Source organism: Gastrolobium bilobum, unplaced genomic scaffold (assembly GCF_033153095.1).
Source record: "Gastrolobium bilobum isolate Gb01-03AN ecotype WA unplaced genomic scaffold, APGP_CSIRO_Gbil_v1 utg2182, whole genome shotgun sequence".
Taxonomy (NCBI): domain Eukaryota; kingdom Viridiplantae; phylum Streptophyta; class Magnoliopsida; order Fabales; family Fabaceae; genus Gastrolobium; species Gastrolobium bilobum.
This window is the reverse complement of record NW_026899651.1, coordinates 834,962-847,901: the sequence shown is the minus strand read 5'-3', so window position 1 is coordinate 847,901 and position 12,940 is coordinate 834,962. Positions and strand designations below refer to the sequence as shown.

The window sequence follows — 12,940 nt, the reverse complement described above, 5'->3', positions numbered from 1 at the left end:
TTTTAAGCTAAGAATTTAATTTACTTTATTTTAAATTATATTTTTACAATTTTAAATATTTTTTCGTTTAATTCATAATTTTTTATTAAAATTAAATTTATTTTATACATATCCTTTTTCCAGTTTTATAATTAATTCTAATATGTATAATAATTAAGCCCAATAGATATAGTAATAACTATCATTAATATGCTTAATAATTTCCCATGCAAAAAGTAGTAGGCAATATTAAATGCTGAATCTTTTCTCACCTCTCAAGTTCAAAATTCAAATTTAGAAAGTTTAAATTTTAAGTATTAAATATTTTCCCTCCCAATAGACATAATAATAAATTAATAGGCTTAACAATTTTCTATGCAAAAAATAAAGGGAAACATGCATAGAAGTCTAGGCACATTCTCCAAGTAATAGCTTCTAGGTAATCATTCACGACATAGGAAATTGTGTTAATTACACTCTTACATCAAAAGAATAAAAGTTTGATTTCTTTCTAATATATTTAATTTTAAAATTTAAAATTCAACATGATAATATAATTAATTATACATACTTTTAAAAAATATTGTTTTTCTCTTTTAATTTATACTATATATATATATATATATATATATATATATATATTATCTTAAGTATTTCTTAAAAAGTTTCTTGTGCGAATTTGTTTTCCGTTTTGTATCATTATTTTAAGTTAAGATTTTAATTTACTTTATGTAGATGACTGAATGTAGATATAAAGTAGAGTTTTATTTATTATTATTTTTCCTTATACTATAAAAAGGGAATGAGAGGGAATTTTTTTTCTTCATAATTTATATATTTATTGGCTATTGTTTTCTTATATTCCATTTTTACTGTTCTATGTTGAGTATAATAGATTATATTTGCTTGATTGCTTCAATCATAGATTTCCATTGTCAGATCTTTAAACCGTTTAATCTTATGAATCTTTTCCGTAATTATTCTAAGTGTTTCCAGTTTCAAAACTATTGTCATATGGATGTATGTTGGACTTTGTTTTCGTTAAAATTGAAGAGTGTCGTTTTGCATCCATTGGAATTCAAAAAAATTAATGAATAACGTTGGAAAAGTAAAACACATCTGATGTGTATTACTTGCATTTACAAAATGTTAAAATCCCAAAGAAGCTCCACTTATTCATAATGACCATTTACTTCAAGTGAAACAACTATCTTATAATAGGTTTAGCAATTAATGTTATTATAATTCACACACATGAGGCTTTTCATTTTCCAATGCGTCCATCAACCATTTTTTTTTTTAAATTCAAAGGCATTCAATAAGAGAGACTTTTCAAGTTATCACATGGAATATGAATGGTAACAACTTTTAAACCCATTATTATGAAAGTCATACATAAAATAAAGAAAATTTATTATTTTTTTTTGGATATACAAAGGATATTAGTAATTATGTTCGGTGGAGAAAAAAATAAAATAAAAAAAATAATAAGAAAAGGAAATAATATATAATAATATATCTTTTTCGCTATTATGAAACCACAATTGTATGATACATATTCAAATAAAAGAAAAAAAGGGAAGCTGCAAAATTTAAAAATCAAAAGAAGGTAACCCATATCTTCTTCAGTCTTGTGCAATGCTCGTCTCTTTGTTGAGTTGCTCAGTTCTGCGTTGTTCCTTGTCTTCTTTTTATTGTGCGGTTGTGTTGTCTTCTACAATATGCATCTCTTTCTTTGATGAAGAGAAAAATCATATATTAAATTTCCCCGACTCACTTCCAAGAGAAAGGGACGAAACTCAATCTGTTTCTCGAGAAAGAAATGGATCAAACATTCCTATTTTGTGGATAGGAAGGAATACCGTGGTTGGTGGTGAAGATTTCTCAGTGGATGGAACAATAAGAACAAAGAGATAAGAATGAATACGTGATGAAGGATTTACCATTGAGGGACTTTTCTTCGAAAGATTGAGTGTCATTGGAAGAGGTGACTCTGGAAGCATAAAGCCCCTCACTGTTCCATGGAAGAAGAATGAATTAGCACTGTGAAGAAAGATCTCTTTTGGTAGTCGTGGATGGAAACAATTGAAGGTGGAAGACGCTGAATATGTAAATAACCACTCACAGTATCATGAATCCTTCCACCCTAAAAAATGAATAAATCAGTGTCAGTAAAAAATTTATGAAAACGAATTCATAGGGTTTGTTCATAAAGAAACCGAAAATTATACCAATAGAACAATCCCTACGCACATGAACAGAAAGTAAAAAAAATGCAGACATGAACAGAAAGAAAGAAAAATGCAGGCAAGACAAAAAAGAAGAAGAAACAATTCTCTATTTATACAAAAACTCAATGCATTATTTGAGAAGTACCTTAAGGCACAACTTTAAAAAAAAAATCAACTTTCAAATAAGGCACTACTTTAAAAAAACTTTTCAACTCCCAATAAGGTTCAATAAATTGTTGCAGCTTTCAACTTTCACAGCTTTCAATAAAGAGATAGTGGGAATTTAATTTAATTGTGTTTTTTAATCGGATTTCAATTGATGTTTTAAAATTTTAAGCTTAAAAAATAATTTAAAAAATTACTATAACAGGAAACATTTCAAATTTCTTTAAGTGTGAACACAAACCTCAGATTCAAAAAGAATGCGACACATCATCAAAGTTTCCAATAAACGGTTTTACTTTAGAATAATATAGATAAAGCCTGATAGTATAAGGCCTAATAGTATAAGACCTGATTAAATTTTAATTCTCTCTAGCGTTTGGTATGGTATTGTATAAGATAATATTTTTTAATATTTTAAAAATTAATATATATTAAAAAAATTATTTTAATATATTAATATTGAAATGATATATTAGTTCTTGAGAATTGTAATTTTAAGCAATATTAATACATTAACCCATTATCCACCCCTTTAGGCCGGATTAAGTTATACATCATTTTGATATATTAAGGGGTTATACTGTATAAACTTATACTATACTATGGCCACACCAAACAACTGAAAATGTTATAACGTATAGTATAAGCTTATACTATCAAGTCTTATACGTTACACCAAACAGGTCCTAAGAGACTTTTTTAGATGTAGAAAATTTAACTCACCTGCAAAATATAACTTTCACCACATAATCATATGTGCCCACACTTTTCCCCTTGACTCTTAGCCTACAAATGAGAGAAATTTTTAGTGTGCTCTAGGATCATTGTGGTCCTTTCATTCAAAAATTAACACCTATAGTAATTTTTTTTTTATTCTCTCTCCTCAACTTTTTCTCTCATTTCAGTCTCACCAAATTTTTTTTGGTCCAGACCACTGTAAATTCGCTCATGGATGAGATATTATTTTTATCTTTTAAACTTTTTTTGAAAATATTCCAATCGGTTCATTGTTTCGCAACTAATCCGATTCGGGGCGTGTCTAGGATTGATGCTTTATACTCCTCCCAAAAGTGGTACTGGAAAGATTCGAACACATGCTCCCATCCCCACCTGCTTAGCTCCCATGCGCCAACTGAGCTACCACCGTTTGGTTATCTTTTAAACTTTGATCTACATCATTATATTAAAATATTTCATCCTACTGAGGGAAACAGACCATCTAATTCGCCCTTTTTTGTCTCCCTCTAATACCTTTTGTCTCAAACATAAATACGAAGTAACATGAAATATGTAGTAAATTGAAATAGCTAGTTCTTCTTTTTGTTTTTTTGTTTTTTAAAAACTTATTAAAACGATGTTTTGTGGATCAGTTGCACTGCAGCCTTGTTCATTCGTGTTGAATTTCATTAATTCCTATTACTGACAAGTAGCATTGTTCATTAATCAAAATTTAAAAAATTCTTACTCAATGGATACAGTTCAGTTGGCAATACTGCAAAATAGGTGAAGAAAAAATTTAGATTCAATTCCCAGCAAATGTATTTTTGGAGAGTAACAAAGAATTTTAATGCATGAAGCTAACTCGTTCTAAGACGTAATTAAGATTGGGCAAAAAAAATAAAATAAAATCTTTTAAATGCACTATGTTAATGGAAGATGTATACCAATCAATCATGCACTTTTGACAACAATCACGTTTAAGATGGACCCTGAGATTTCAAATTCACCAGTATCTTAACGTATAATCCTCGGCCTTCGCTTGAAACATTGAAAATAATAATAAACAAATAAATTCTGAATCTACTTTTATATATTAAGACATCGCCCAAAAAAAAAATACTAATTATTAATCCACTTTTATCATTCAATTAGAATATATGTTCTCAATAATAATATATTTTCCAGTCTATTATTTCTAAAAAAAGTAACACATATCATTCTTAACTATTTTTATTTTACATTAATTATATTTTTTATAATTCTAATATTTTCTCTTCTAATCTTTAATTTTTTTTAAATAATTATATATATATTAATTATAATTTTAAGAAATTTCTTTTACTATTATATATGTTTTACATAAATTTAACAATACCCATGTAATGCACCATCGCATCATTGCTATTTCGTCAAATTATTATCTCACATTCTTGTTCTTTGTTTGAAAGGTCGCCCAAAATATAATGCAAGTCGGTTGGCGCATCGACTTCTTACAATGAGGTAATGGTTTGAATTTCAGATGAGAAAATCTAAGCCCTGAATCCAATGAAAGTTAAATTCAATAGACGTTCTTTGTTCTAAGAGTAAGCGTAAACTTTTAAAACAAGAGAATACTATTTATTTATTATATATACGAACCACACCTGGATTTATTTTAGAGTTTTTATCCTAAGGTGAATATATTATAAAAAATTAATTAACCCAAAAATTTAAACGGATGGGTGAAGGCTAAATTTTTAGTTTATTTTGTGTTTTACTTAATTTCACTAAAAAATGGAGAGTGCTGAGAATGAACTCATGATTTCATGATTCCTGAATCTATGATATCATATAAAAAATAATTTTAACTCTAAAACTTAATTGTTGGATAAGAACTTTTTTAATCATTTATATTATTTACTAAGATATATATCTTGATGATGGAGATATTTGCTTAACACATGGCTTGAAAACTTGATTTTCCTTATCATTTTTTTCCATGGATGAGATCATGAGATAATAATGAGATTTAAATTTGATTTGGAAAAGTTTTTCCACACTATTGTTAAGTCATTGATATATATATATATATATATATATATATATATGGAAAAGTGTTTGTCATTTTAAATGACAGAAAGTTATGTCATTTTAAGAGAGATACAAACACAAAAAAATTAAATTTTAAATTAAAAAAAACCACTCACTTTCTCTCTCCCATGATTTCCGTTTTTCTGAGAGTATCTCTCTCCTAAAATGACATAACTTATGTCATTTAAAATGACAAGAATCAAACCCATATATATATATATATATATATATATATATATATATATATATATATATATATATGAGATATGATCCTATATAGGGATAGGATCATTTGACACCAGTGTCATCTGAGAGTCGTTAGATAAAAAAAGATCAATGACTCTGATTGGTAAGCATGTGACATTATTGATCTTTTTTGATTTAATGACTTTCAGATGAGGTATCAAACTTTAAATTTGACACCGGTGTCAAATTTAAAGTTTGACACTTCACTGAGAGCCGTTAAATAAAAAAAGATCAATAACTCTGATTGTAAGCATGTGACACTATTGATCTTTTTTGATCTAATAAGTACATATTCGAGCATCATTGACCAACTCCTTGTCAATTTTGATTCATTTCAATATGAATAACAATTCAACGTATTAAATTAACTTAAAGAATATAACAAGTCTGGAACAAAATAATATTTCAGATGAAGTGTCAAACTTTAAATTTGACACCAATGTCAAATAATATAACAGATGGGTTGGTTACCATGATCAAGTCATGGGATTTTCTGAGCCTTTTGGATTCTATCACAATGCCAAGAGACCCACAAGGTAAAATTTAATCAGTGTCAATATTATATTATTTTAAAAAACTCAACTCATACTAAGGATGTACCATCATTTTTGAAGAAAATCGATACTATTTTTAAAAATTAACTGATGCGAAGGCACCAGCGTATAAGTGGCTCCACCACTAATTACTCATTTCCAACAAATTTATTTTAATTTGCTTTCAAACTTCAATTTCTATTTTACACGTAGAATGGTCAATAAAACCTCATTGTGCTTTATTAATAATACAGTTAGTTTCATTAAGTCATTGAGAATACAGTGAGACTTGAATAATTTATATATGATTACAGATTCACACTTTGGTATCATCATTATATTTAAAAAACAAAAATATCACATATCTAAAGTCAAAATTTAACATTTTTTTTTTCCTAATCAACGGTGGAGCATCATTTTCTCATGCCATGTAATAGAAATAATATCACAAGTGGTATTTATAGACAAAAGGAAAAAGAAAAAATGAAGGCAATACTCACTTGAGATTTGTGTATATAAAAACTTAACTTCTCCCATATGACACGAGAGAAATATAACCCTAAATGAAAACAACCAAAAAACAGGAAATTAAAGATGAGCCTTCTCTCTATCCAAAAAAAAAGAAAAGGGATGAACCTTCATCCGCATATAATGTACTGTTTGTATTGTTCATCCAAACCACCTGATGGCATCTCTTGAAGCCAAAACCTAAGGCAATTGGAAAGCATGTTGTAAAGAACTAATTCAACCCAAAACTCCAAAAGTTTAAATTGTTGGGTGAGACTACATTAATGGTTTTATATATCTCAACACGTTCTTTCATATGAGAGCCCACTGGACTTTTAAGGGTGGACAATACACAGGCCCACCTACCTGTGCGAACAAAGAAATTTCACTTGAAAAAAAGTGAGGGAGAATCGAACCCGGGACACGAGGCTCTAATATCATGTAAAGAACCTTGGGATACACCACCCCTAAAGCTAGCTCAAAGGGTGGGAGTGCCCAAAGCCTTATAAACTCCACATTAGTTGCTCATACAACCAATGTGGGATTATATATCTCAACACGCCCCTTCGCACAAGAGCTCATTGCGCTTGAAGAGTAGATGATGCAACAGACCCAGCCTACCTGTGCTAAGAAATTCCACAAGAGAAAGTGAAGGACGGCGAGGTTTGAACTTGGTACACCGAAGTTCTGATACCATGTAAAGAACCAATTCAACCCAAAAGCTTAAGCTGTTGGGTGAGGCTACATTAATGGTTTTATATATATCAAAACAGGTAAAAATAAATGACCCCCGAGAAAATATATTATTGCATCGAGTACCTCCACAACTTCATGTATCTTCATTTAAGCTATGGAAAAAGGCTTCTTCCTTTTAGGTAAACACGCCATTCAGATACGAGACAAAACTAAAGCAATATCATACTTCCATTGTAGTCCAAAATCCCTTTTAAGGGATACAATGCGACTTCTATTAATCATAGTGAGAAAGAACGCGTCAGGACAAATAACATCAGGTATAATGCCAATTCCCATCAATCTTTGGCTATGTACACTAATAACCCCTTACATATCACACGCACAATTGGAATCTGAGGATCATAAAAGGGCACAATTTGTGCCTGCTTTCTAACAAAACCATAACAATGAAGCTTTGTAGTTGAATTGCCACAAAAATTAATCTAAATCAAATGCCGAATAGATCATTAATGAACATCACAATATTACAGGCCAGCCCTGCTGTAACAGAGAAACAACGAAGAAGATCTATCTCAACATAGTAGTCAATTTATTTACAGAAATAAAATTTATTAATGAAACAAAAAGTACTTGTTACAACAGATATTCATTCATTCTCTAATCACACCCATTTCACATAACATACAAAAAGGAACAAAAACTTAAAACTTGACCCTCTCTGGGCATCAAACGCAATTACAGTTACCATAAAATTCACTCTTCCATATCTTCGTCATCAATTTCTTCAATCTTCATCTTCTTGACAGCCTGAGCACTAGCAGCATCAGGATTGGGTCCATTAGGAATCTGAATCAAAATATCTGACTTCTGCCCAGTTGCAGGATTAACAATCCCTCCATTATTTTCAACACGATAGACCAATTCGGTGCCCTTAGGCCCAGCATCTATGTACACTGTTGAATTCTCATCAATTTCCTCCTTTACAAGCATTCTAGAGAGTTCTGTGACCACCTTCCTCTCAAGCCATCTCCTAATTGGTCTAGCACCATACACCTGCAAGTAACAAAAAGATTTTTAAGTACTAGTCATTAACATATTATTGCATCATATACTAAAACAAGATGCTGTAATGATATTGATACCTACCGGATCATAGCTCTCACTAAGTATATAGTCAAGTGCTGCATCTGTCACTGCCATGGCAATCCCTCTCTCAGCAAGACGACTAGCAACATCTTTCATTTGCAACCTTGCAACCTTCATCAATTGCTCATGTGAAAGAGGATCAAATACCACAATTTCATCGAGTCGATTCAACAATTCAGGCCTGAAATGTCTTCTTACCTGTTTAAGTAAATTATATACAAATATATTATTAGTATGAAAAACCACAAACACATTTATCATAGCATATTAATATAAGCCTTCAAAAGATACCTCCTGCATTACTCTATCCCGAGCAACTTGCATGGTACATTTTCCGGAAAGTCCACTTAGGAGGTGTTCAGCTCCGAGGTTTGAGGTCATAATAATGACAGTGTTTCTAAAGTCCACAGTACGGCCTTGTCCGTCAGTTAATCTTCCATCATCTAAAACTTGGAGAAGAGTATTGAACACAGATGTATGAGCCTTTTCCACTTCATCAAAGAGTACCACACTATAAGGCCTTCGCCTTACAGCTTCAGTTAACTGACCACCTTCCTCATGTCCAACATACCTGAAAAATTCAATACACAGAGTGAGATATAATGCTTACAACCAAAATAAATAACAATCAGCACAAGTTCACTTGCAATAGCAATCCACTTACCCTGGAGGTGCTCCAATCAATCGTGAAACAGAGTGTTGTTCCATGTATTCGGACATGTCAATTCTCACCAACTGATTTTCATTGTCAAAGAGTTGTTCAGCAAGAGCTTTTGCAAGCTCAGTTTTACCAACACCAGTTGGACCCAAAAACAGGAATGAACCAGTTGGTTGTTGAGGTCTACCTAGACCAGCTCTTGATCTCAATACAGCCTCAGCAACAGCATTAACAGCTTGATCTTGTCCTACAACTCTGTTGTGCAATCTGTCACCAAGTCCAATCAACCTTTCCTTTTCATTTTGGCCAAGCCTTGTCACTGGTATACCAGTCCAGCGGCTCACAACCTCAGCTATTTGTTCTGGTCCAACAGTTTCTGTTAACATCAAGTTTTCCTCAGCGTTCCCTTCAAGCTGTTGTATTGCAGTTTCCACCTCTTGAATTGCTCCATATCGCAAGTCTGCTGCTCTGGCTAGATTATATCGTCTTTCAGCCTCTTGTAAAGCAAAGAGGAGCTGTTCTCGCTTTTGCTTGAGCCTCCGAATCTCATCAACCCTTTCTTTTTCTTTTCTGTACTTCATCATCAAAGGTTGGAGCTTGTCTCTTAAGTCATCAAGTTCTTTCCGCACCTGCACATAACCAAAAAATTTAGAACCAATGAAATTGTTTTTGTTTCGTTTTGGGGGGAATAGAAACAAAAACAAAAAGACCATTTATCAAAAAACTCAACACTGGTGAAATCAGTACTCACGTCTACAAGACGGGCTTTGCTAGCTTTGTCCTTTTCTTTCTCCAGGGCGTGAAGTTCAACCTCTAGCTGCATTCTCTTTCTTTCAAGGTTGTCAATTTCCTCAGGTTGACTATCAAGTTGAACTCTCACATTTGCACAGGCCTCATCAACTAAATCAATTGCCTTGTCAGGAAGATGACGCCCTGAACAAGCAAATAAAATATAAGTACATCATGCCAGCAAAACCACCATGTAAAGCATGCACTTTCAAAAGAGAAACAACTCAAATCAAAAGGGCAAAACACGCACACACCAAAAGAGTACCGAATACATACCAGTAATGTACCGACTAGACAACTGAGCAGCTACAACCAGAGCACGGTCCAGAATTCGAACACCATGATGACCTTCATATCGCTCTTTCAGCCCACGAAGGATACTAATGGTGTCAACCACACTGGGTTCAGCCACATAAACCTGTTGGAACCTTCTTTCAAATGCAGCATCCTTCTCTACATATTTCCTATATTCCTCAAGTGTTGTGGCACCAATGCATCTAAGCTGGCCACGAGCAAGCATAGGTTTAAATAAGTTAGCAGCATCCATTGATCCTTCAGTTCTACCAGCACCAAGAACAAGATGGATTTCATCAATGAAGAGAATAACTTTCCCTTCAGCCTCCTCTACTTCTTTCAAAACTGACTTCAACCGCTCTTCAAATTCTCCCCTATACTTTGCACCAGCAACCAATGCACCCATATCCAATGCAATAAGCCTAACATCAGCAAGATTGCTAGGAACATCCCCTCTAACTATCCTTTGAGCCAAGCCTTCTACTACGGCAGTTTTACCAACTCCTGGCTCTCCTATGAGAACCGGGTTGTTCTTGGTCCTCCTCGACAAAATCCTCACAACTCTTCTTATCTCTTCATCACGTCCAATAACTGGGTCAAGCTTCCCTGCTTGCTCCACCAGGTCCCTCCCATAAGTCTTCAACGCTTGGAAAGTTGTGTCACCAGAAGCACTTTCAACCTTCTTCCCTTCCTTTCCACGAAGTTTTTCAACCTCTGATCTAACCCTGGCAGTTGCCACACCAGCTTCTTTCAACAACTCTCCAATCTGAGAATCTTCAAGTATGCCCAGAATCAATTGATCAACAGCCAAATGAGTGTCACCCCTTGACTTCTGTGCTGCCTGTGCTCTCCGAATAGCCTTAATAAGAGTAGTGCTCGCTGGTATCTCATCCGGAGGAGGAGATTGACAAGGCAACTTCTTCAACGCCTGATTCAAAACTCTCTCTGCAGCACGTGCAGATTCTTCACCACCGGCATTGGAAATTGCTTGGAAGAAAATGCCATTGGGATCAGAAATCAGAGCGGATGCAAGGTGAAGCGGAGTGAATTGTGCATGTCCAGCACTCATTGCCAGCTCATGAGCCCCAGCAAGAGCCTCATTGGTTTTGTGGGTGAACTTGTCAGGATTCATTTACAACCTGCATTAAACAAAAAAAAATTAAAAAAAAGAACTTGACCACACCATCATAAGCTTTTGAAACACAAAACACAACCCAGTATTTGGGAACTCTGACTCTAATGAAAAGTCAAAAAATCCAAAGATCCCAGCAATTAAAAAACCTTTGTATCTAATTGGACTCGAAGCTTGTCATAGCACTGTTTTCAACACTTCAAATGCCAACCTAATATTTTCGTTATATTAAAGCATAAGTTTCAACACAAAACCTATGCTTACACAAAGTTAACAGAAATAAAAGCCATCCGTTACAAATCCTAAATCATAATAAGACTAAAATCACAACTTCTGTCCAAAATTAAGACCACCAGAAAACAGAGCAAGCCGTGGAAGGAAGAACAAAACATAACAAGAGTTCCACGTACCTTCGGTTGCGAAAGACAAAAGCGAGGCTTGGTGAGAATGGGAGAAAGAAGAAAACCTTGAAAGCAAGTGAGTGAACGTTTAACAACGCCTTGATCGAATGAAGCGAGTGAGGATTGGAAAAAAGAAAATGCTTAGAATTGCGTAAATGTTGGTAAGGGCGTAAGAAAGAGTGTGTTTGGTAATGAACGTTTCTGTGTAAATGAAAGTGAAGCGGTGAGGAAGAAAGAAAGGCGTGCGTATTTGTTAACGGAGAAGATGCATCTAAATGCTTCTCGACTGTTCCAAGTGGGATGCTGAAGAAACTCCTAGACTTTTCCATTCTCTTCTCGTTTTTTCTCTTCTTTTTCCCATCATCAACCATAATCATTTTTTTTAAATCCACTAGCGTGGGCCATCCATGTAGAAATTAATAACTAGTTATTGTGTTTCTCTTATTTAAATAATTTGAGTGGATTAAATTAATTAATAATTTTTTTTTTTTTTGGAGTTATCCGATCCTAATTATCTCTTTGAGACGAGTTGGCTCCCTCCGGTATCTCCACGAGCTTCGACTCTTTGAGCCGGCTATGAGACTAATCCGGAGTACGGGGGACAGTGATGGCTAAAGGTTCAGCCCCTCCCCAAGAATGCATTCGGGAATCGAACACATATCCAATCTCACTAACTCAACGTCAAGTTACCAACTGAGCTGCACCCATTGGGTAAATTAATTAATAACTAACATAATATGATTCAGTTATAAAATGATTATCCGATCTAAGAGTTTTATAATTATTTATGTATCTAGTTACATAGTAATAATGATTTCGTTAAAATTATGCAAGTATTAACAATATCAGTTCGAAGAAGGGTGCCTAATTGGAGGTATTGGATTAGAATTTTAAAAGAATATTTTAAGATAAAATTATTTTATAGATTTTAAAAGATTATTTAGAATTGTAGTGATTATAAAGACTTTTTTCCATTAGAATTTTATAAGATTGAATTATAAATAATTTTAATAGAATTTATAAGATTTTAAAAAAGGATTCCTGTCAATATAGATAACTTATCTACATTGAGCTCAAAACGAAGTTGTTTTGGGACGAAAATTAAGGTATTTTTGTAATTATAATTTATTTCGGAGTTATAATAGTCTTTCTCATTATAATTTTTAATCAAAATGACGTTGTTTTAAGAGTGAATGTAGATAACTTATCTAAATTCACTGTAAAAATATTAAATCCTTTAAAAAATTATATGAATTTTTAACAAACATTCAAAATTACAAGAGTTAATAAAAAAATAACAAAGAAATGCAATAATATTAATTAAAAGAAGTAAAATTTAATATAATTTTCTCAATTAGTAATTTGATATAACT

General features: G+C 32.8%; 1 protein-coding gene across 1 annotated transcript; it reads right to left on the bottom strand.

The window, feature by feature from the left end:
- Nucleotides 1-7,725: 7,725 nt before the first annotated feature.
- On the bottom strand, nucleotides 7,726-11,804 carry LOC133292205 (chaperone protein ClpB1). The gene is made up of 7 exons (XM_061490583.1): nucleotides 11,577-11,804; nucleotides 10,017-11,173; nucleotides 9,703-9,884; nucleotides 8,958-9,580; nucleotides 8,585-8,864; nucleotides 8,294-8,491; nucleotides 7,726-8,200 (listed from the first exon to the last, which is right to left on the bottom strand). Exons 2-7 carry the CDS (start codon nucleotides 11,164-11,166, stop codon nucleotides 7,901-7,903), a joined length of 2,733 nt encoding a protein of 910 aa, XP_061346567.1. The 5' UTR covers nucleotides 11,167-11,173; nucleotides 11,577-11,804; the 3' UTR covers nucleotides 7,726-7,900.
- Between the last annotated feature and the right edge of the window lie 1,136 nt (nucleotides 11,805-12,940).

Bases quoted from the DNA above. Each gene is read 5' to 3' on its own strand.
- LOC133292205 (XM_061490583.1), bottom strand. From the start codon at position 11,166: ATGAATCCTGACAAGTTCACCCACAAAACCAATGAGGCTCTTGCTGGG. The intron at 9,581-9,702 runs GTGAGTACTGAT...GGTTATGTGCAG, and splicing joins GCAAAGCCCGTCTTGTAGAC to GTGCGGAAAGAACTTGATGA. The intron at 8,201-8,293 runs GTAGGTATCAAT...TGTTACTTGCAG, and splicing joins TTAGTGAGAGCTATGATCCG to GTGTATGGTGCTAGACCAAT.